Source organism: Diadema antillarum, unplaced genomic scaffold, assembly GCF_040938485.1.
Source record: "Diadema antillarum isolate AM-2024a unplaced genomic scaffold, OU_Dant_1.0 seq00000463_RagTag, whole genome shotgun sequence".
NCBI classification, from domain to species: Eukaryota; Metazoa; Echinodermata; class Echinoidea; order Diadematoida; family Diadematidae; genus Diadema; species Diadema antillarum.
Window position 1 is genome coordinate 1214209 of NW_027271434.1, and position 25365 is coordinate 1239573.

The 25365-nt window shown below is 37.8% G+C and overlaps 2 protein-coding genes across 2 annotated transcripts; both read left to right on the top strand.

Moving 5' to 3' along the window:
• The first annotated feature begins 57 nt into the window (after positions 1-57).
• LOC139733216 (N-alpha-acetyltransferase 40-like) lies at positions 58-10555 on the top strand. The gene is made up of 8 exons (XM_071644055.1): positions 58-241; positions 3002-3046; positions 3998-4104; positions 4607-4702; positions 5310-5471; positions 6908-6991; positions 7564-7641; positions 10075-10555. Exons 1-8 carry the CDS (start codon positions 236-238, stop codon positions 10235-10237), a joined length of 741 nt encoding a protein of 246 aa, XP_071500156.1. The 5' UTR covers positions 58-235; the 3' UTR covers positions 10238-10555.
• Positions 10556-16690: 6135 nt separating this feature from the next.
• LOC139733217 (5-hydroxymethyl-dUMP N-hydrolase-like) lies at positions 16691-21225 on the top strand. The gene is made up of 5 exons (XM_071644056.1): positions 16691-16722; positions 18748-18942; positions 19344-19400; positions 20285-20395; positions 20996-21225. The coding sequence occupies exons 2-5, from the start codon at positions 18792-18794 to the stop codon at positions 21100-21102; spliced, it is 426 nt and encodes a 141-aa protein (XP_071500157.1). The 5' UTR covers positions 16691-16722; positions 18748-18791; the 3' UTR covers positions 21103-21225.
• The last annotated feature ends 4140 nt before the right edge of the window (positions 21226-25365 follow it).

The following is a 25365-nucleotide window of genomic DNA, read 5'->3' on the forward strand; positions in this document are numbered from 1 at the left end:
CAACACATCCACGCCATACGCCACGCCGCCTCCACGCACGCAGCAGAGGCACGCAGAGAGAGCTGAGCTAGCCCAATCCTCAATCAATTAACTGTTAGATCTAACGTTAGACCCCTTTAGCTAACAGTTAGGCACGTCAAAGTAGAGTCAGAAGTCGCCTTTCACTCGACACAAACCAGTTTCTCTGGCCGTTTCTCTCTGGTAGTAACTGAAGCGAATCTGTAAAGAACCAAACATGGGAGTAAGTATGAATTATTTTCATTATTTTTACTTTACTGCTACAGCCAGACGACTCCTCTTGACCAGGTTCACTAACAAAAATAAAAACATTTAATTAGCGCTCATGGACCACGGTTAGCTAGAGACCTACAGTACAATGTAGAGGGCTAGGTTACTAAATCCTTTCTGTAATCACAATAATTCAAATCCAATGATCAATCTATTTACTTAGATCATAAGTAACATAATGAGTATCTCACAGCTAACATTTTCTAGTCAAAACTTCGGGTTGGTGAAAGCAAGCATTATGCATGGTTTGTCACGAACATTTGTAAAATTTTAATTTTAATTTAATTTTGAGTTTACAATTTAATACTGCTCGATTAGGGTAAAGTCTCGCACCGATAATATAGGGCCATAAAGTGCATGATTGCTGTTAACGTACTGCCTACTGCACTGCACTGCCTGGTTGTCATTGGTTGCATTAATCCAAACTGAGCTGACTTTAAGAACATGATGTGATGATCACGATGATGATGACATTTGATGTTAATGGTGGGGCGGTATTGCAGTAGATGCCCTGATGCGTCGAATATGCATCATCTGCTGGTGCTACAGACCAGTGTTGTGCTACATCATTTACCATTTTATTTGCAAGTTCACTGGTGGTGTATAGCTGTTGTATACAGCCAACTCAGTGTAGTGTACACTAACACTAGCTGTCTTGGCATGCGGTGAGGTGACAATGGTGTAGGGTTGTCATGGGTGTATCTGTGGTAAAATTTAATGGCCATGTCAATGCAATATATATGTGACACTTCATACAACTGTGTGTTTATTGTTATGTCTATACATTGCATATATACAGTCAAACCTGTCTATAGCGGCCACCCAAGGGAAACGAAAAAAGTGGCCGTTATAGACAGGTGGCCGCTATAGACAGGTTATCCAACTACATGTGTGCATTGCCTATACATGTACATGTACACGTATCATCGTATACATCTATAAGTACTTAGTGTATATGTACATGCGTAAGTATGCACACGTGCCATGTGTTTCATGCATTGAACAATCCCGGTGTTTATGAAGTTGCACAGTAGCATGTTGTACAATCGTGAAGAAAGCTTAACACTAGCGCATTATTATGACTGAATAAGTGATGAATGCAGAGGTGATGATCACTGAACGTTGCCCATGAATGACTGGCACGGCCACATATCAGAAAAAAACTGAATTACCGGCTCTGTGGCCGCTATAGACAGGTTAAAATCTACCGCGGGAAACAAAATTTGTGGCCGCTGGCCGCGTTAGACAGGTGGCCGCTATACACAGGGTCTTTAACAGGGCTTTTCTCTCGGGGGGATTTTTCAGTGGCCGCTGTAGACAGGTGGCCGCTATAGACAGGTGGCCGCTAAGGCAGGTTTGACTGTACATGTATATGCAAATCATGTTGTGTCTAGTCTAGACTCCCAGGCAAGTCATACTGTAAAAGTGGATATTTTCGCGTGACTAATTTTTCGCGCTTGGCCGGGTCGGAAGAGTTTCGCGTGTTTTTAATTCCGCGGAATCAAGACATCACGCACAGGCACATATGGCAAGCAAAAATGTTCGCGTGCTTTTATTTTCGCGCTAGTTTCTGGTTGTGCGAAATGCGCGAAAATTTGAACACCGCGAAAATTTCCACTTTTACAGTATTATGTAACCTCATGCAACCACATGCTATTGGCCTGTTCCATATGTTATTATGCAGATCATAGCTTCAGCATGTGTCTCAGCATGCATTCCAACATTCTCACCTATTTACAATATTGCTCATCATAAAAATGAAATATCTTTATTGGTACATGACTGGAGACAGTGAGCCTGCAATAAAACACTGGAGCTGGAGACTGACACACCTCCTCTGTTCCTTCCTTATTTTGGAGTCACTCGTAGCTATATAGTTATGTTCATGTGTAAACCCACAATACAACATTTATGTATTTTTACATTTTAAAACATCTTACTATGCACAGGTCGACACTGGCAAAATGCTGAAAATTATGAGGCGTAATGCTATTGTGTACTGTAAACATCAATATTTTTGTGTGATTTTTTGCCCTTAGCGGCTCAAAAACATATTCGTGGGTTCTTGAATTCGCGGTGCGCAATTTATTGACTGATTCAGAATTTACAGAGAAAATTTTGAAGATATTTTCATGGGTTTTCAAATTTGTGCTAGCCAGAAGTAGCGCAAAATATGCAAAAATTAATGTACCACAAAAATTAAGAACATGTCATGGATCAATCGGTAGGAATTTATTTTGTTCTTTACACACTAGACAGCCACTCAATTCGTTTAAATCTCAGTGGTCATAATTCTTGATTGGGAAAGACTCTCATATGTCATCCACTATATTATTTTGCCATTTACCACTGTACACAACCTTACCATGTTAGGTAAATCTGATGCACACGGATGCACACACGCACATATATTTGGCAATTCTTTTGGACAGTGTGTATCCCTACGTACGCTAACACAAGCCTGGGGTAGTGTAGAGTGGAATGGCAAAATTAAGCTGGAGTAACGTAAAGAATTTAATCTTTTCCGACATTGAGTAAGACTATAGGCCTATATGTATGTTCAAATGATGAAAAATAACTTCTTTGCTGTCTGGTGATTAGATAGATAGAGAGCTGCAAAATATAACCCGCAGCCAGTATCATTTAATAATAGAAAGCCATCATTTTTTATTAAGTGGTCTGTTTTTCTTCTTTTTTTCTTATTGAAATTCAGCGTAAAAGTGCAAAGGGCAAGGAGAGGAAGCAGAAGCGGAAAGAGGTAAGATGAAGAAAATCTGGATCCTTCTTTTTATAACCTCATAAAGACGAGCTGATATTGTTATAAAAGACATTTCCCATTGACACCTGCCTGAGACTTTGAGTACATTGTACTAGTATACACTGGACTTTTCTTCAAGTGGTTAATGGAAGGAATTCATCAACCATGGAGCTAGTTTCATGCATGAACATTATTGCAAGTCACCAAAATTGAATAAGTGTTTTAATGCACCAATTTTTTAAAAACTTATTTCTCTATTTCATATGCTGTAAAGCAAGATATTTTTGCAACATGAAATTTTCATGAATTGGAGTCAATGGCCTTTTTCATGGCATGAAAGTTTTGTGAATTGCCACTCAGTGCCATTCAGTGCGTATAGTGCAGACAAGAACTATACACTTTTGCAAATCTTGGCTCTTGCAAAATTCATGAAATTACAATGCATGCTATCCCTTGTGGTTTCGTTTGACAGTACCCATCCGCAGTGGCGGATCGGGGGGGGGGGGGGGGGGGGGGTGCACTGGGCAAGCATCCCCTCTTTATTTTTCATTAACCCATCGAGAGCGGTTTGATTTTTCTACAAGATGCATTTCCCATAGACTCCTGCCCAAGTATACTTGGGACTGTGCCTCAATGGGTTAAAACAAAAGAAATAAAGAGAAAAATCATGGGGGGCACATTTATTCCCCCCCCCCCCCAATTTTGTAAAGGTGCCTCCCCTTCACAGAATTCCTGGATTTGCCCCTGCATCCGTTCAGACACTGCCCATCAGTATATGAAACTGCAATCAATAAAAATAAGTGTTCCATATTATCAACAAACTGTTGATGTTTGCCTACACATGTACTTTTCCAAAGATACATTAGACTTGACTAAAGCAAATATTACCATGGTACCCGGCGGGTACCAAGGCGTGCCTAATCATATTGTGATTTCTCTTGGTCACATTAGGAGCAAGCCAAGTTTGCAGCAGCGAGGGTTCTTGTCGATGCAGCTAATCAACTTGATGATCCGATGGAGAGCTTGGCGCCGCCATTCAAGAAATATGAACAGAATGGGTGAGGTTTTTAATCAAGCTAAATTCTCTTTATTTTTGTGGCTATTTACTCATGATTGATGGTGGTATCAACAGGTATAGCTGGGTCCTTGTTGAATGTGTGAAAGTCAGCCACATGTCATGCATATCGATATTAACTTGGGTATAATAAACTTGGGTATATAACTTGGGTAATAACTTGGGTATAAAACTTGGGTAAAATACCATAAGAGGAAATTATTGATAAACTACACTAATGGTGAAGAATTCTTATGTGTGCAACAAAATGAATACAAGTAAAAACAGTGGAGAGGTTATTAGAAGTTCAGTGAAATGATACCATGACCAAAGAATGTGCAATATACTGCTATATAAGCATAAGCTTCCTTTTTCCTAATCACAAAAATCATAAATTTTCAGTCACTATGATCTCTGTTTGTGTGTGTGTGTGTGTGTGTGTGTTTGTGTGTGTGAGGGTATTGGACACTTGTAACGTTAGGTGCTAACTTTTGATGTTTCCCCAGGCTGTCGGTATCCATAGAAAGCAAGAAGGTGACAGATCTGGAGAAGGATGTTACAGATTGGATATTCAACCTCACCAAGACCAATATGCAGTCGTTGTAAGTCTCCTTCCACTAAAAACACAGCAGTCAGCCTGATTTAAAACTAAGAACGATTGTAATACTTAATTCCAACTCTTAGTATTTTCAAATATTTCTTAATCTTTTATTTGGGACAAATGTGTCATGCGAGTTGTTCTGTACATAAGTACTCTTTGAGTCATGATATGCTTCAACAGGCGTGATTGAGAAAAGGTGCTGTACATTTCTTTGTATCTAGACCTGTTGGAAGAGCATATTCTACAAAAACTCTTGCACATTTTTATTTGCCACAAGCAGGTTGTCATTGCGTATGCAGAGCGGCTTTTCTCCATGTGATAACTATTATTTTCTAAAGCTCTGAAGTCGCAAGCTTTGAGGACACAAATAGATGCAGAAACTTTCTGTGTTTTCTTTTCTTTGAGAAATGATGGTCTTCACAACTTTGCATGTGGAAGTGCCTGCAATTGAAAAAGAACTCTATGTAAAAACCAAAGGTGATGAGAAAGCTCTTTTTTTTTCCATCTGCTTGCTCCAGTGACGGCTTGTTACCAGAGTTTGATATGACATGGCATGACAGTGTAAGTTTTTTATCTTGATATCCGATCTCTGCCTGTCCCATCCACAGTTACGAGTCCAGTGAATGGGGATGGAAGGAGCGAGAAAAGAAGGAGGAGTTGATGGATGAGCAAGCCCGCTATCTGGTCGCCAGGACAGTTGACGACGGCAAGCTGGTTGGATTCTGCCATTTCAGATTTGATATGGACTATGAGGATGAGGTCATCTACTGGTGAGAGACCGATGATATCATAATTTTTCTTTTGGTTAGAATTGTATGAAATTTATCTAGACAAAAAACTTCATGTAATTGATAAGCAAGTGCCGTAATAGAAAGTCACTATATACATATTCATGGTTTGCATTATATATGGGATGATATACTCGTAGTATCTGATGATTCTTTGTTACCAATATCATGCATTTGCTCATTTTTGCTTTTGTGATTGGTAATATCTATGGACAAAATGGTGTGTGAAGGGAATGATAACATACAATGAGTTATACCAAATCAGTGGAAACCAAGCGTGTAATTCTCATTGCAACATTGGCTGGCAGTTTTTTTTCTACAGTTATACCTAACTTCTGATAGAAATTTTCATGTTGCAAATTCAAATCTGTGGATGTTAGCAAATACATGTGAAAATAGCAGACTGCTTTCAAATGTCACTTTAAATTCCAAATGCATTGTGGGAATCAAGTGGCTAAATATCTCTTTATCATAATCAGAATTGTGATATAGTCTTTACTGGGGATGTTACCTGTTCCACAACCATGAAAGTATTGTTAAAGCTGTATTATGAATCTATGTGATGTATTGCCATGGGAAGGCAATCAATGTATTTGACCATTTTATTTTTGTGAGTATGATTTTTGAATTAGGACTTGTAAGACAATTTCACAAGTTGTGAATGTGCTCCATTATAATAAAATGCGGGGATCACGTATCAAATTACGTAATGGAACAAACATTAACAGAGCATCTCTGCATGGGTGTGAAATAACTTCAAGTTTCAGTGTTTGAATAGAAATTGCTGTGCATTTCCTCCCTGTTGCACAAACCGTTTCCGATTAGCAAATCTTTCAGAATATTGAACATTTCTTTTATTCGTGGATTAACGAATAAGAACCATATTTCAGTCTCGGACTTGAAAACTTTCAATATAACAAATCTTGGGTATAAATGAACCTTCGGAATAACAAACCTTAGGAATAATTTGACCTTTGTATCACAAACTGTAACAGAGTCCTAAACCATTACTTTCATTCATGTGTATTCATACTAAGCATGAAAGTGCAAATAACTTTATTCTGTCCCTGAATTGTAGAGTCTCAACGAAATTAATGAGATGGCACATCAATTAACATTGATTTTTGGTGTATATAAGCGTTGAATAAACAACATATATATACGCATAGTTTGCGTGTCTTCATCACATATTGTATTTGTGTGGTTATAGAGAAATTTCGATATAAGTCATAACGAAAGAAACCTGCCAGTCCCGAGGACTTTGTTTTAACGGGAGTGCACTGTACTGGTGTTTCTGTCCCTGAATGAGAACACTAACACAGATGGTTTACCTTTCAGACGTGAATCTTGATATTATGTCACTTTTATCAGCTCTCTCGTCTTTTTGCCTTTCTCCTTTTCATCCATCATGGTTCCAGCTACGAAATCCAGCTTACAAAAGACGTAAGAAGGAAAGGACTGGGCAAGCGTCTCATGCAAATCCTTGAACTCCTTGCATTCAGGTCAGTTTTAATATTGAAAAAAAAAAGAATATCACAAACAAAAAAGTTTGCATTAGGATGATCTTTGAATGTATCACAGGAAAGATATATGACAAAGAGATAAAAAATGCATATGATAAAAAGTGTAACAAATTTGAGCATAGATGGTAATTCCATTTTTCCATATTTCTATGTGCCAGTTATGAAGGCTTCCTTTTTAAATCAAAATTTAAGATGGAATTCTGAAAAAAAAAAACAACTCAAAATGTAGAATAGAAGATTGAGAATTGCTTCAGACACACTAAAGCTTTACACCTGGCATGATTATTTTACTATAGTTTGGAAACGAAAATCTTTTGATAATATCAGGGTTAGCTGTATCCACACTATTGAGCAGTTACATTCACTTTAAACTCATCTTCGATAGTTGAGTGTCACATTAAAGAATTTTATTGAAAGGGAACAGTTTTGGTTCACGGTTTTTTTTTGTTCATTCATGTGTATGTGATCTTATCTCTGTGCCTTTCAAAGTCATTTGAAGTTATAACTTGAGTGTGCCTTGATGTTAAATCAATGATGCTTTCTTCCTCCAGGACACAAATGAAGAAAGTAATGATCACAGTCTTCAAGAACAACACAGCTGCAGCAAATTTCTTCACCAAAGTTATGAAGTAAGTTCATGAATGAACATCCCTTGTTTCCCTGATCTCTTGTTAGGAATTTCACTGTTGCATTGTTCAGATCATTTCTGTGCATGACGTGCATTCTGTGTCATTTCCAGCTATTATTGTGCGTGGAATTATCCAAGGCTGCACACTGGCCCAGTCTGACGATCAAGACGATCAAGTAACTATTCAGGAATACTAGTCTGACATGACCAGTAAAAAAAAAGAATTAATAAAAGAAATAAAATAAATAAGTCTTTGTCGGAGCCAGTCGAAAAAGGAAAAGTTCGATGAAGGGAAGATATGGGCTGCGTTTATCTAAAAACTTTCTGAGGCAGAATCACGATCCTAAACGCGTTTGAGGCATTTTCAGGGGTTAGATAAACGCAACCGTGTTTTCAAACGCGTTTTGAAACGCCTTTCAAATGGCGTTTTGAAACACGTTTGAGACCACAATCACCGTTCTGTAAGTAGATAAATGCAATGCCGTTTTGAAACGCGTTTATATCTCAAGGTCAAATCCCAGCTGTTTCCGGTTGTGCTCTCTTCCCATTATTTGTGTGTGACTGAGGAGGCATGTTTGGTGGTATGCAGTTGACCTTTACTTCCCGGGTCAAACGGCGCAAAGCAGCTGCGCAGTGACACCATTCGAATCGCGATTGTATGATGGTTAGATAAATGCGGCTCCCCGAGAATCGCGTTTCAAACCACATTTGCAAACACTGTTCCAAACGCGTGTTGAAACGTGATTCTCTCTCAAGTTAGATAAACGAAGCCTGAAAGACAATCACATTCTCTCACAAGTGTTACGCAAGTGATCGTATCAGGTTTTGCTGGCCCATCAGCGTCTAAATCATCAGTGTCTTGTACAATGCATCAGGCTGGATGAGAGGGAAATTTGACACATATGCCATCATGCCATGCAAGCAGGCCAGGCTTGTGTAGATTTTCATGAAAGTAGAGTCGATCAATAAATGTTGGCTACCAGGCAAAGGAATGCATGTACACAGTATGTATGCATTCCTTCACTCCCCACCAGGTCATAAACCACATGTAAATTGCATGGGGGCCCCATCCCAGGGAACAGGGTATATGCTTTACAAGTCTTGGTCCGTCCCCCCCCCCCCCTCTTTTTTCAGACGTGTACAGTAAGTTTTATGCTCAGACCGGTGAAAATGGAAAAACTGGGTATATACTAGTCCGACAGGGACTTGTTGGACCAGTAGAAAAAATTGGTTTGTGTGCAACCCTGAATTATCCCTTGATACAAACATCTTCCATGTTTTCCATGTATGCACATGTCACAGCTAACCTGCCGTTTGTTACTTGTTAAACTTACGTTTTGTTCTGTATTCATGCCAAATTGGTTGTCAAAACTGACAGACATGTCTGTACTCTGGAATAAGTAGCTGGCCATTCAATTTCTTTTGGGGAAATGTGTCCTTTCCAGTGGATTGAGTGAAAGCTGCAACATCATTCCTGTTTTAATGAATATAGATTTCATTTGTTGACATTCTGTTTCAGATACTGTAAAATTAGAAATTTTCTTGATGTTGAAATTTTCGCGCATTTTGCACAACCAGAAACTAGGGTGAAAATAAAAGCACGCAAATAATTATGCTTGCTATTATGTTATAGTAGTTCATGTCTTTGTTTCCGCGGAATGACAGATTAGATTGATTGGTCTTTTGCTAATACAGTAGGACCTTGAATATATGACTACCAATTATCCAGAATCTCTGTTAGCCGGATGTCAACTGGCTTACTTTTTGTAATGTTTTCATGTTTTTTTGTTCCAAGTCTCACTTAAAACAATCACACGTTCAACCATTATTGTGCAAATACGCAATGCACATACTCCAATCATCGCCGCAGACTGTAACTTTTAAGTCAGTTCATCAGATGATGTCAAAGACTGGTGCTGCGCTTATCACTAGCACCGAGTGCACGGCAGTGGTTACAATACAATGAAGCGGCAGTATTCGATGAGTCGCAATATTAATATCATTGTTGGTCAATATCAAACAAACAATGCATGAAGGGACATTTTACTTGTATGTCGTTTTATTTCCGTATCATTTCTGAAATATGCTTCATGACGATGTCATGCAGATAATCATAATATTGATTGAATTGATAATAACATGTGTATACACGTGTATATCCCTCGCATGATATGTTAGAAAGTGCTGTATTTGAGCTTCTGTATCTCTCTTATCCAGCCAAATTGATTATCCAGTCACCTGCCGGTCCCCATGTGGCCAGATAACGGAGGTCCTGTTATACATGTCATCAATACTAAACAAACAAAGACTCTGATGAAGATGGACCACTTATGTCATTCGGTCCCTGCATTCGAGAAACAAACAAAACAAACAAACAAATGAGGATCACAGGCAGCAATTTATAATCTGTCCTTTCACCCTGTTTTCATGATAGGTATGAGATTGACGAGACCTCTCCAAGTATTTACGACCCCATGAGTGATGAGGACTACGAGATCATGAGCAAAGAGGTCACCACAAAGAAGTCAGCTCCTGGTCCAAGAACCTTTAAATGTCGGGCTAGTCCATCAAGTCCATGTTGTGTTAAGTGCACTTAGCTATGAAGTCAGCAGAGGACATCAACATACTGTAAAACCATAAATGTTTGCATGCATGAAACTTTCGCGAATTTCGAGAGGAGCCACAATTGGCAAAAGTAAAAAAAAAATGTTTGTCTTCACATTATGCATTGAGTAGCAGTGGTGATTGGCGAAAGTTTCATGCCACGGAGTAGGCTGGGGATTCCAATTTGTGAAATGTTCATGTTTCTGGTTTTACAGTATTCTCCATGGAGAAGCTGCATAGCTTCGGTTTGGAGAAAAACAATTCCCGAGCTACATTTGTCGTTCTTGCATGCGAGATGTTTGCAGACTTCTGTCCAGGTTTGTGCTTGAAGCAGACATTTTGGTCTTCCATCCTTCCATTTGTTGGTACCAGTATATCTGCAGATGTACCAAAACATGGATGACAAAAAACCGAGGGGGGGGGGGGGGGGAACAGAGTCAAGCTTTGAGAAGATTTTCTGAAGCCGAAGTTAATGATGTTGTATGTAAGGCAATGGAAGACCTCTCTCTGAAAGTTTGCTTGAGGCAGAACAAATTTGTCATCATCCATGTATTGGCATATCTGCAGATATACTATAAGGAGAGAAACTGTGCTTGCAGTGTGAAGGCTAGTACAAGTTTCACACGCAGGTTGTGCTTTCTCAGTATCTCATGAAATGCTGGCCTCCTTCAGTTCACAAAAAATTGTACACCAAAAGGGGTAATTTTTGAAAATTGTGGAAGCTGTTTGAGCATCCTTTTGGAATTTCATCATGGTCGCACAAGAAAAAGAAAAGAGAAAGGTGCTTGTGTGATACGAGCACCTGTTTTTGCACCCTAAAAGTCATTCATGCTATGTACATGTATATTTGAAATATTTCAGTCAATCTTAGCCGGGACAGTTAAGTGGCAGCCAGAGATTGATTGTTTGCATTGACAAAATATGTGATTGGTTCAAATTCATCTGTCAAATATTTATAGAAATGAGAAGTCATGGTGCAGTTCAATCTACAGAGTATACTCTGATTTTCTTAGTTAATTTTGTAGTGTTCTCCAATTTAATTTATTGATGGGACTTTTACTGACAATGGCTCAGGAATCAAAATTTATTCTGTAGTTTGTTATACGGGAAACTCAAACATGTGGCTCACTTGTTATGTAGCATTATAAACACAATGCATTGTAATGAACATTGTAAGAGAGGCACAATGTGCATTTTTGCCTTACAGCATGTACTGTATCATGATCAAGACCTTGAAGCCTTGTTCAAACTTTTATCATTGACATAATTATGTTCTTGTATAAAACAGTCCATATTAGTTCACTCTGTAACCTCAAATAGTGTGTACATCTGTGTCTTTTTTCAATTTCTCAAAGTTTATCACTTTTTTTTTTCATTCCTAGAAACTTATCTTGTGGTGTGTTTTCTTGAGAGTCTTTACTTCACTACATATATAGAAACAATGCATGTTGACATGGTGTTACATATTCTGCATCATGTCCATAACTCAATAGCCATTGCTTGAAATTAAGTCAAATCTGGTTAATGAAAGCAAACTAAGTTGTGTTAGAGATGTTTAATATTGGGTCACATCTAGAATGGGCTGGGGCGGTGTAAATTTCCCATCGTTGGCATTACACATACTCGGGGAAACTCACCAAGTGTGCATAAACCTAAACAGTTTGTGTCAAAGTTCAACAGTTAGCGGTCAAGAACAAATTCTGAGGGCATACTTTCTGTAGGTATTTGCAGATTTTTATTTCTTTTAATGAAAGTCAAACACTCCACTTGAACAGGCCAGCTATGATGGGCTAAGGGTTGGTTTGTGAGTAATACTCAAAACATCCAAGGATCAAATTTATGCATGTGGCAGAGAATACGTATGTAATCAATATCCACCAGTAGACAAGTTTAACATGCAAAAAAGTGGTCAATGAAATGAAAGCAATTGACATTCCGATTGACACTGAGGCTCGTTTCTCGATAATGTGGTCTTAAATTTCTTTTTTTATTGTCATTGTTAGAAGCATTATTCTGTCCTGTTGTGGTTTTGCAGACAATTGCAAAATTGACTACAGAAATTCATACTGACATACACATATCTCATATTTGAGATTGATTTCATCAGGGACAAGGTGACGAAAAAAATTGAACTGCAATCTCATCTTTAGAATCGTCACCCATGCCGTGTGATGTCTGCATAATATTATGTGCCATATTTTGTTTTTTGTTTGTTTTTTTGCATAAAAACTGATTTGCAAAGATGTTCCTGATGTACACTGAAAATGTCAAACAGTTTGTTGGATAGAGAGAGTCACCTCCATGTTCAAGTTGACCAAATAACATCAGTGGAACCTGAGTAAGACTGAATAAAGCGAAATAGCTGTTTGAAGGGTTAATTTTACAGGCCCGAATTCCTTTTATATTCTTTTGTTTTTATTTGCTGTATAACATTACCCAATTTAATGAGGAAATTTCAGGTCCAAGCAGCTTGTTGCAATGAGGTTCCTCTTTTTAATAGTGACTTGAAAAATTATTTGCTGATATCAAGATATGTGTGTATGTGTAAGGCATGTTATTTTCTTTGTATATCTGAGACTAGTGTTTCTTCAAAAACATTCTTAATTTTAATGAATCTGTTTAGAAAATGAAATTCAATGTTCTAGATACTGTTTTCCTCTAACGTCTTCAGGAATTGTTTTCGTTTTAGTTTAGCTTGAGAAAAAAATATCAAAAACTTACAAAGAAGTCATGTAAAGGTGAAATGAAAATATTGTAATGCTGCTGAAACAGTGAAAGAAACATTGCTGCAGCAAATTAAAGTAGATTTATGTACATCATGTGGTGACTTCATTAAAAATTGTACATAGTCCTTTACTTGAATGAAAATACACTACTTTTTCCTCTTCAACATTGGTCTCTGACTTTAAGACTTCCTTTTGATGTTGTGAATTTTAAGGACTACTGCTTGCACTGCACACTTCTAGGTGATCATGGTATTCAGTCTTGTTCATATATGGTCGCTAAAGTTAGTGTAAGCAGAAAATTCAATTAAATGTATATCCACATATATGTACATGTTTATAATCAATAGCCGGTGAACAGTAAAGATGCTTTGGAAACTTATACTAGACACCAACTCGTAATTGTCAATGCAAAAATTTTTTAGGCATATTGCCTTATTGTTAAGAGATTTACAGGCTGAGAGAGAATTATAATAATCATCGTAATATATCACCAGTGGTTGGTGTACACCATGATGAGTTTCCAGAATAAGTTTTCTGTTCCGCTGGTGATATTTTTGACCAGCACGTAGACAACAGATTCCTTGAACACACACACACACACACACACCTATATATGTATGAGTTATATCACAGCTCAACACTGACTTTTTTCACTAGAGATGTTGTGGCCCAAAATAAATGGAAATATAGAATATCATTTTGGATTTTTGGAAATTTGGTGGCCCAACAACAAGTTTAGTGGTCCTGTGCCACCACTAATGTTCACCCCTGTACACACATACACACACACACACACACACACACACACACACACACACACACACGCACATATATGTATGTATGTATGTATATATGTATATATACATTTATACGCACAATGTATATTTACATATGGGTAATTGTGATGGTACAATGTAGTTTGATGTCATACTTGCCTTAAAGTCCAGTCTCGGTTTTTGGATGGGGTAGAGCTTCAACTTTCAACTTTATTTCCATTTCCATTGATTAAACAAAGAAAATAATATACAATACATTAACAGAACATACATGTATTTGTGACAATTTCAAAGAAAACGTATACATGTATGTGATCACGAGTAACAACAGGAATTCCTTTTCTAAGGTATATACAAATACATAATACAAAGACTAGAATGGAAATGGAGGGTCCCACCAAAAGGCAAAGCTTGTAGGGTAAAGTCCCTGTAGGGTAAAGAGCTGACAAGTCCAGGTCACTTTTTTTTTTTCAATGATATTTTATTGATTTCATTCAAATCATTCATAAATCAACCCATTCTGGGTGTAACATGAACGTAGAACGGTACAAATGCCATTCAAAACACATGTCCATTATCAGCTTATACTGTGCGTACATAAGTGTGTACTTATACTGCCAATCATCTCTCTTCAACATAACTCGATTATAAATCAATCCTACTGACCATTTCTTCACGAGGAAGTATTGACATGTACAAAAAAATATATATATATATATTCTTTGACTATACTTAATCATGTTACTCACACTCACAAGGGTTTATACATAAAAAGCAACAAAAATATGTTATACCAAACTAAAATGAAATCATTTCATTGAAAATCAAATCACACACACACACACACACACACACACACACACACACACACACACACACACACACACACACATATATATATATATATATATATATATATATATGTATGTATAATACATAATACAACATGTTGCATGCCTTTAACATCCACAGTCACAGTCCACCTAATACAGATCTTTTCCATAAACTAGATGTCTGTGGGGATAAATGATAGTGTTCTCCAATCTCACATTCACAACAGTCATGCATAAATACGGAGGTACACACAAAATGCCCTTTTGTTTGATGTAACAGATCTTTGTGAAAGTCCACGACATCGTAAATAGATAATATATGTAGGTTGCAATATGATGCTAAGATAAATTTTGTGGATCTCAAGCTTTAGTTCAACTAAGAGAACATCATTTACCGGTGCATTAATTATCATTGTATTATTGAAAAACGGCAAAAGTGTAATTAAACGAATACACTGTAGAACATTAAGGTTAAGCAGGGATCTTTAGATATGGAGAAGAAAATAATTTCACTCCTTCAGTGTCATATTCATCACAATCTAGAAGTGGTGCAGAACTGCTACGTCACTGATATATTATAAGGACAATAAAGTGCTCTCACAGCAGAAAAGACCACCTCTGCAGCCCTGCTGCAGTTATGGTTTCGATGATTTTTTTTCAATGTGCTGGCAACAATGAATGTGTGTGCTTTACATCGAAAAACAAACCAAATGCAGCGTTAAAAATACACTTAAAGGAAACAAAGCCCAAATATCAATGTGGATTTAGTGAAAGCAGCAACTTATTACTATATAGAACACATCAGGAACGTTTGAGGAAAATCGGACGATCAATGCAAAAGTCATGCATTTTTAAGGTTTTGGTGTTATAATGACTGTATAAGGAGAATATTAGAGTTTATGGCGTCATTATTGTGTGGACAACAATACAATGAATATAAAGAAGACTTCTTCAAAAATTAATTTTTCATGAAAATTACGCATTCCATCAATTTGTTACTGACATATGTTAAGGGTAATATCATTCCCCCTGCATTCTGAATGAGGTTAATCAGCCAAGTGCTCTTTCATTAAGCTAGAAAAGTGGAAGTATGTTGAACTTTCTTTAGATTTTCTTTATTATTGTTGTCCACACATGATATCATGAACGCTAGTTGTCTTATTATTCAGTCATTACATAGCACAAAAACTTTAAAAATTCATAACTTTTGCATCAATTTTACTTTCACTGGTGTGTTCTAAATGTTGCTGCTTTCCTTCAATTCACATTGCCCTTTGGGTTATGGTTTTCCTTTAGCTACTAAAGCAGAAAATCACGCTAAAACACACTCAAGTGGAATACTTTATCTGATACTATAGATTGATTTCAACCCCGGTGCAAAAAGTATTTAAATGTGCTCATAATGGGGAAAAACATTATATTTTTAATGGCGCATTATAGGGTCAAGGAGAACAGATATATGACCCAAATCTTTCCTATATAAGCTGTTCCAAACAAGGCCAGGATTCCATTCAAAATTCAAAATTTAAAGAATTTCGGGGCGGAACAGCTCTCTCTTGAGACCTAGGATGCGACGCTTTATCATCTGCTTGGAGAGATCAATGATTTACATCGAGTATAGAAGCGCCGGCAGTTGAGACGCAGGGTATATTGACCTCGGCGAATGCAAGTTGATTAATATGACCCACTTCACAAAAACTAATGACTATCTGGTGAGGGCTAGGTCACTTGGATACACCATCGATATGATATTACATCAATGGCAGACCTACTGATTCTGGTAGTAGATACTCTTTGGTAGAGATTTATCAGCAGAAGACGAAAATAAGTAGCAGTGCTCTTTGGTGGGTGGTGGAGTGCCGATAAACCTCTTTGAGGGAGACACGTACCTCCCTCCGCGCGCGTTTTAGTGCGCTGTTTTTAAGTGGCGCGCGGAATTGAATCGACCCGCCGAGCCGTGCATGCCGAGTATGATAGCAGAGCATTGCACCACCACTGGCCACCACCTGCCATACCACCACCGCACCTGTCAGTGCACAGTGACCTCCTGTCCCTGTGTATGTACCTGCACCATTCAAAACCGCACATTCAACACTCGTAGAAAGTCGTACCATCCAGAGAGTTTTGAAGTGTATCTGTTCGAGTGAGTTACCATTTTGTATTTATATTTCATGTGTCTGTTGTAGTCTGACGATGACCTTCCAGTTGGTGACAGCCCGGTGGAGCTAGGCCTAGTTTCCTAGTCATACCGCCCGACCGGTAATAATGACGTTTAATGTCCTTAGTCCCATGCTGGCCGTGGCCGGCCGTACGTCGTTATGCCCAGGCCCAGGCCATGGTGTAAACATTAATACCCCTCCGGCCTCCGGCCTTGTGAACCCCTACCTAGTTCTAGTCATTGTATTTAATTTGATTAGATGAGCATTAGTTAGAGCCATGCAAAACGATTCTTGCCTTAAAAATCAGATTTCTGTGGCTATTCCTAAGCCCGCCGCACACTAACATGCTAGATCTACACGATTTTGCCCCGATTCACCGGTCTTAAGACCTTAAGACTAGAAGTGTGACGTCACAGTCTTGCCATTTTCTAGTCGTACGACTGGGTCTTAGCGCCAGTCGTAGAGATTTGACATGTTGAATTTCTACGACTGGTCGTAGGCTTTCAGCCATTCACAATGCAGTAAAATGCAGGCGCATGCAGTGCGCAGTGCACGCGCTTTACAGTCGGGTCGTATAGACCGATTCTGTGACGCGCTATGTGTATTTTTGGCATGGGCAGCGCCATTAACGCGGTGTCTTAGCCGACCCCCCCATCTCTCTCCCCCACCCCCTTCCGCGCGCCGAATGAAAAACTGATGCATGGTCGTTTTAGCCAATAGGCCTCTCGTACTGAGTGCGCGAACGCTTGCTTAGTGCGCGAACCTTTGTTACAAGTGCGCGATAAACATGTTGCCCAGGGGTGGGGGAGAGGAGGGGGGGTTGGCTAAGACACCTCAAAATGAGCTCATGGCTGCGCCCAGTGCCACAAATTGTCTGCTGCCCTCAACGAACCCGAATCGGTCTATAGTGTGCGGTGTCCGGTCGTACGACTGGTCTTAAGACCCAGCTTGGCTGAAGACTTAAGACCAGTCTGATCGTGTAGTGTGCGGTGGCCTTTAGATCTACAAAGATACCTTGAATTTAGTGACAGTTGAAATCGTGTCAATTAGATATGTGGCAAGTGGGTTTGTTGTTGCTTTCTATTCTAATTTGAGATTTTTCACTAGTACTAGTCTAGGGCATCCTACTCTTCAAAGGGGAAGATACCCGATACACAGCAAAAACATATCTATCAAAGTTTGAAGAAAAAAAACTTAGGACAACCAATTTAAATGTAATGAATTTAAGTGTTAAGTTTTGATACTGCCATCATTGGATTAGGAGTAACTACGACCAGCAGCCCCATACGCATATACGTATTGGGCTGCTGGTCGTAGTTAGATTAAATAACTACATTTGTCATTGTTTGTATAGCTAAGTAGTTTATGATGTCACTTACGAAAAACAGTAGGTACTACTGGTATTTATGTGACTACTGTAAAATGAGAAATTTTCGCGTGCATTTTAATTTCGCGAATTTCGCGAGCGTCGAAATTCGCGAAATTAAAATGCACGCGAAAGTTTTTGTCTACACTACATGCATTGAACGCCAGTAGCAGTTCGCGAAAATTTCATGCCACAAAAAAGGCTGTCGGCTCCAATTCGCGAAAATTTCATGCCGCGAATATATCATGTTTTACAGTATATAATTAAAGAACATAGAAAGAAAATTAAACACATTTTTTCTTTTCTCACCTAATAAAGAGCACTTGACCTGCCTGTTCCAGATTTCGCAGAGAATATTACCCAATGTTGTTTTTTCCGTGTTTTTTCCGTGCTTTTCCGTGTTTTTTCCGTGTTAATTTTATTGTCTCAGAGATGGTCTGAATATTACAAAGGAAATAGAAAATGAGACTAAAATGTCCAAGTAACAGCAGAAAAGCTTGCTGTCATGCAGACAATTCTTAAAAGTGTTGTACTATATTTGTTGGTCATTTTCCATGAGTACTGTATATTAAATTGATGTTTTGTAATGTCCCCCCCCCTCCCCCCCCCCCCCCCCCCCTCTGTACACAAAATTTGTTGGTAGCCACCTCAAGAAGCCTCAGCATACTGGGCAGCATACACTGCAAAATGTCTTCCCGCCCTCTAAAAATCTATTTCTGTGGAAGCATCCGGGGCGGCAGGCAGGATGCAGAGCTCTACGCCAAAATCATCAAGCAACTGGAGCATTACGGCAAGGTTCTGACCGAGCATGTTGGCCACAAGGATGCTGCTGTCACATGTAAGTGGAATAGATGATAACCTGCAGACCTAGCAAAACATAGACCCTCTGATTGAGGCCACTCAGGCCAGTGCTGTTGGAAAAATTTGAGTCTCCTGATTTGATATACCTGACTAATGAATTCATGTGTTTTGTGTTACTGGTTTCTACCCAAAGTAGCATCTTCAAAATAGATGACAGTAACAGTGTATACATCTTGTGACTGTGGTAAGCATATTGATTTTTGTAGGAACACCAGAGCTCCTCAAAATGGATGGATGCATATTACAAAATAAACACTGAGTTTATGAATAAGAAATGAATAAAGAGACCATTTACATGTTGTACCCCTGGTGTTTCACATCGTACCTGCATCATTATATTACAGTAGTATGTTTTGATACCATTTGCTTTACTTGCAGCCAAAACGGATGTGGAGATCTACGAGCAAGACATGGAGTGGCTTGAGGACTCTGATGGTGAGACAAATCTTACGTCACCTACTCTCTAAAAAAAATTGAGTGAAAATATTCACTCTTGAAGGAGTGAATACAAAAAAGAGTGAATTCAGAGTGAAATTGGAGTGAATTTAGAGTGAAAATTTTCATTTTCACTCATTTTGGAGTGACCTCAGGGATCACTCGAAGATTTTGGAGTGATCCCTGACGTCACTCTAAAACAAGTGAAAATGAACATTTTCACTCTAAATTCACTCTAAATTCACTCTTTTTTGTATTCACTCCTTCAAGAGTGAATATTTTCACTCAATTTTTTTAGAGAGTATGGCTTTAATTAACTCTCATTTGACCTTACTATGCAGACATGTAGTACAGGCTCATAATGGGGGTGGGGGTGGGAAGTGTTCAGGGGTTCCGCAAAATGTCTGCATATTAAGACACACTCTGTATTGGACACACTAATTAGAAATACTAGTATGTTAGCCAATTATAATGCAGAGACTATACTTAACATACCAAACTCTAATAAACAAATTATTCTTGTCATTGCCATATTGCGAGAGTGCATGCTAATGAAACTGTAAACTAAGAAAAAATGGAAAAAAGCAGCAAAAGACAGAATAGATCAATCCCAATGAATTGATGCTACACTTTTGTATTTCAAGCTGGACCTAACTCCTTGCTTATAATAACTTATATGATTTTTTTTCCGTCCCCCCCCCCAAAAAAAAAAAAAAAAAAATCATAGAGATTGAAAGAAAACAAAAGATAATAAAGATGAATATGGTAAAATTTACTTCTGTTATATCTTGGTCATTCAGTATAAGTGTAATTCATAAATGTAATCACATGTTAGTTTCCAGTTCATGATTATCTCGGTGCATCACCATTTATTTCACCACCAGCTGTTGTGGCAGAGGTGACACAGACGTCAATGGGAGTCGGCTTTGAATTAGGGCGAGCAGTGGCATGGAACAAGAGGGTCCTGTGCCTCTTCAGACCTGGAGATGACAGACGTGAGTCAAATGAGTTACTGGTACTTTCTCTGAGCTAGGATCACAACTGGATTCAGTTACATCCACTCAATAGCAATGTTTATTATGATTTATCGCTTGAGGAGAATAGATCAAATTTTCATTCAACTAATGTCCAGAAAAGAAGCATAGGAGACAAGTTTTGGTGTCTGTCTGAAGGAATTTTTAGGGGCATTTGAGACTTTATGGCTGATCTTCATATTTTCATGTATTACTTGAATATGACTGATGGTATGTAGAGTGCAGAAATATTGTAGTCAAGCATATTTATTGCAAATCTGCAGTTGTGATTTTGGTCTAGAAGTGAATTCGAAAGATATCTCTTCAAGTAGAGTGTATTTCATCATCAATATAGTTAATACAGATCTACTTTTAAAGCATTGAAAGTCTATGGAGTATCTCTTCTATGATGTATGGTGTAAACTACATTTATTTGAAGAATGGTTTCAAAATTTTGCTCTTAGTTTACTGTATATTTGTTGATATTTTACCTTCCAGAATAACTTTTATGAAACCCCAGTATTTGGAACATTCCTTGTGTTTTATTCAACCCATCTGTCACTGTCTTTGTTTCACTCGCAGGATTATCGGCCATGGTGCGAGGGGCACACGACGGGAAAAATTTCCTGGTAAAAGATTACAAGGAGGAAGATGTCCCAGGCCTCCTCAAAGAATTCTTTGGCTACTAGTCGGCAGGAGTCAAAAACCACTTTCAAGATTGCCAAAGTCTTCCACATCCTTTTTCATCCTGTGAGGGGAAAGTCTTCTCCCAAAAATGCATTTATCAGTGGGCAAGTCAATGCCTGAATGTGATGAGATTGTGGGTAAAACAGCAGGGAATGATTTTCCAACTCAAATTTTATTAGCAGTTTCAGCTAATAAACAATATTTCAAAATAGCATCCTGCACACTTCTATGAAAGAAAACTGCTACACAAAAATTAGTTTGTGTAGCAGTGGTGTAAAAGTGCATAGCAAACTGCGATGCGATACCAGGAAAATTATTCCCTGAACAGACAACTAGAATCAGAAGGCTTGTGGATGTGATTTCTCTATCATTGAACATTCCTTTAATTTCTTTGTTTTACTTGTACTATACAGTCTATTGATTTTGATTACTCTTACTGCAAAGGTATGCCACATATCAATCAACTATTGGCTGTAAGAAAAAAAGTAAGTTAACATGGTATTTAAACTAGTTATTCCATGAGAAGGGAGGACAAAATAAAAATGATACAGGGTATGCAATGATATGATGAATTGAATCATACCTTTGTTTTGGTAACCATGAATTAATATACACTCTCACACATCATTACAGTGTACCAGTAAATTGTAACAAAATTATGATTAATCTGCCAGCTGTAGTAGGTCTACATTTGACAGTGTACTGGATTTGTGTTATCACCCTTACTGCCAAAAAAGATCTGTTAAAGATGATTTACCTGGATGCCAGACTGTGTAGTAGAGGTAGGCATTCTGTGTACTCAAGGCTGCAAGATGTGTGAAATTAGCACATTCCCAGATATGATGTATTTTCATTACAAATTGTAGTGGATTGGTTTTAACACTGTCGGGCAGCTCATTCCAATGTAGACAGGCATAGTTATAGTATTTCATTTGCAATCAGATCAATATTATATTTATACCTCCTACAGAACCATCATGCCATCCAACAGCGCTCTCTTGAGTCCCCATTCCATGTGTCTTTAAATTGTGGAGAAGGAAGGTCAAAAGATGATCTATGAACTAGGCAAAAATAAATACAATGTACACACATACGAAGATGCCACACTTTGCACACTTATACATACACTTGCAGCCGCAGAAGCAGTCGCAGACAGTTCAGGGGGCTTGAGTATATGGCAGATATTTGTGTGTAACGTATATGGTGATAAACGAGTGTGTGAATGCAACCCCCTCATTTTTTATACCTGTACATACAGATATGTATAAGTTCATCTTATTTTCTTCAAACCAACTTCTTCAATTCATAGGTTATCATACAAAGCGTACTGACAATGAGCTATCTGTTTCATAATACATTGTAATTTGTTTTTCAAGATTTGAGACACATTTACTAGGTACATGTATATGTAGTGATAGGTTAGGCATTGGTGTCCAAAAGTCAGCAATAGTTATTTGGTAAACAATTACCACTTTCCTTCTATGTCCCACACTTTGCTGATGATTTCCTATTCACTGTTGAGCTATGCCTTATATTTGAAAAGTTGACAATTTACGGTTGATCAGTAATTAATATTTTGCATGGTAAATCTTTGTTTATTGCAGAGGAAGTAAGCATTTCTGATTTCTCAGGATTACAGTCATGAGTTGTTTAGTATTACATGTTGTACATGTATCACATATGGGTCATGCTTGGATGTATGACAATGTCAGTGATTAGTGAAGGCTTTTCAAATCATATATGCAGCATTGACGAAAAGCATTTAAAGAAAATTAGCAATATCTTCAATCAATAACTTCACATTTGAGATGTTTGTAAACCTATTCAGTACAAAAGACTGCCTCTATAGTGTCATCTTGCAATAACTGAACAAGTTGTTGACTGAAAATTGTGTATGGTTTCAGTGTAATTACGTTGTATGTTGCTGAACTAACAGTGTGTGAGTAGTGTTCAAGTATGCAATGTAGTTTGAATAAGACACTTTATGCTTCAAATTCCAGCATGAAAGTACACTAGCTCTTGCACAGTTGTATATCTTGCTCACATACAAAGTTTAACTTCTCATTGGAGTGTAGCAATTTGCACTTCTACAGTACTTCTTCAGTACAATTGAATGATTGTCATGATGCTTATTTTTAGAAAAATTCAGAAAAAAAAAAACCCTGGGGTCAGTCTTGCACAGAAATTAACATATTTTGTACTGACTACTAGGCACTTGTGTAGAATAGCATTACAAGTGCAAATGATGATCAAAATATGTATTTTACCAGACATTTTAATCGTCTTTTTTTAATCCCCAAAGCACTGTTACTGAGCATTAGAAAGACTGTGAGAGAGAAAAAAGTGAAAGCTGAAGGAAAAAAAAAAGACTTCAAAAAATGATCATCATTTGTCAATGACAGAATTTTTGGTACATGTACAAGCTGCTACAACTCTTTGTCATGAAAGTTTGTGAAATAGGACAGCTTCTAAACCGGCTCACAGATTTGGCTCTCTCACAACTAACCAACTAAACTGCTGTAGATGTCAGTACTACTGTACTTAAAAGTTATACGTGTAGTCTACAAGGGGTAAACATGGTTTCTTGTTTGACCTCTGCTGATGTACAGAATACAACACTTTACGAGTCAAATACAGCAGTTCTTGATGTTTTCATGTATGTCCAATCTTTATTGTTCATATCAATGCAACATGATTTGTACACTGGAACAAAAGATTTGTTAAAATGGCTTTGCTAAGATAAAAAAATGATGAATAAAACAGAAATCTGCACATTCATTGCTCTTTGTTATTTTGTCAATTCCAAACTACATATACTCAGTCACACATCCATGAGAAAGAAAAAAAACACATTGTCATCAACATTTCAGCTTGTGGTGAACGGACATTTTGTGAATGTGGTGTAACAAAGCAGGAAAGAATATAACGTTTGTTCTCATAGTCATGACACCAGTTTATCAGAACGGTTAGGAAGTAACTCTCATTTCTTTTATATGAAAAATCTCCAGTCTTCCAAAGTTTTTTTGCTTGCTTCTTTTAGTTTTGTTTGTTTTACTAAATGCTTGCCTAAGAATTCCAGATAGTGCATGTCTAAATTGGGGTAAATGGTTATAACATGGTTACATCCACAGACTTATCAAAAACAAACCAGAAAACTGTCCATGATTCGGGCATCTGTGGTTTGTGACATCATAACTTCGTTTCTGAAGAAATCTTTCAAGGATTTGACAGTATTAGGCAATACAGTGCACTCCCGTTACAACGAACACGGTTATAACGAAATTTCGTTATAACGAAGTAAATCTTCTGGTCCCAAAATTATCACCATTAAAGTCTATGGTACAAAATTCGCTTATAACGAACACGGTTATAGCGAAATTTCCGTTATAACGAAGTCTTTTCTGAGCGCCACACACAAAGAAAAACAAAAGTAATGTGCTCCGTCATAACGAAATGAGAATTGCTTTCGAAAATACGTAGCGGAACAAGCATATATAGCGTCTCTGCATGGGTGAACGCTTCACACCACTGTGTATTCGCTCCTTGTGTCACGCACAGTTTCTGAGGGGAACTTGCGTTTATTATTTTAATACAGTTATCCCATCATATTTCACATAGCTTTCCAGTGTATGATGACTATTCAGCAAACAGAATATGATGTATATACGTGGTTTCCTTGTTTTCGTTATATATTGTATTGTTCAGTTATAACGAAATTTCGTTATAACGAAAGAAAAGTGCCGGTCCCAAGCATTTCGTTATAACGGGAGTGCACTGTATAACTCGATTTTACAAATACATTTATAATATACAAAAGTGCAAACTAGAATTATGTCCACACAGGGCGGCATAGGGATAGATGTATTACATAACCAGGATAAAGATGGTAAACATGGACTTTGACTTAAACCCTTCGTGAATTCTTGGTCACACACTAAACACTCCTGGTAAAAATATAGCATTGTGTACCACAAGTTAAACATCTCGTGCTCAATATCCGTACATTTCCACCAGAAAGAAACTCAAAGTTCACCATTTTAATCTATTTAATCTTCCTATCAGATTATTTCATTTGCATGTTCAGCACAAACCATCTGGCCTGAAACAATAATTTCACACTGGTGGCAGTGATTCTGAACTTGAAGAACCATGTAGTACAAAACTTACATTCAACTTGCAGCCTTATCGCTTCCATAAACCAACAAAAAGCAACAAGGTTCTAATACACTTGACCATGAAACACACATTGCTGTTATTATGCCCAA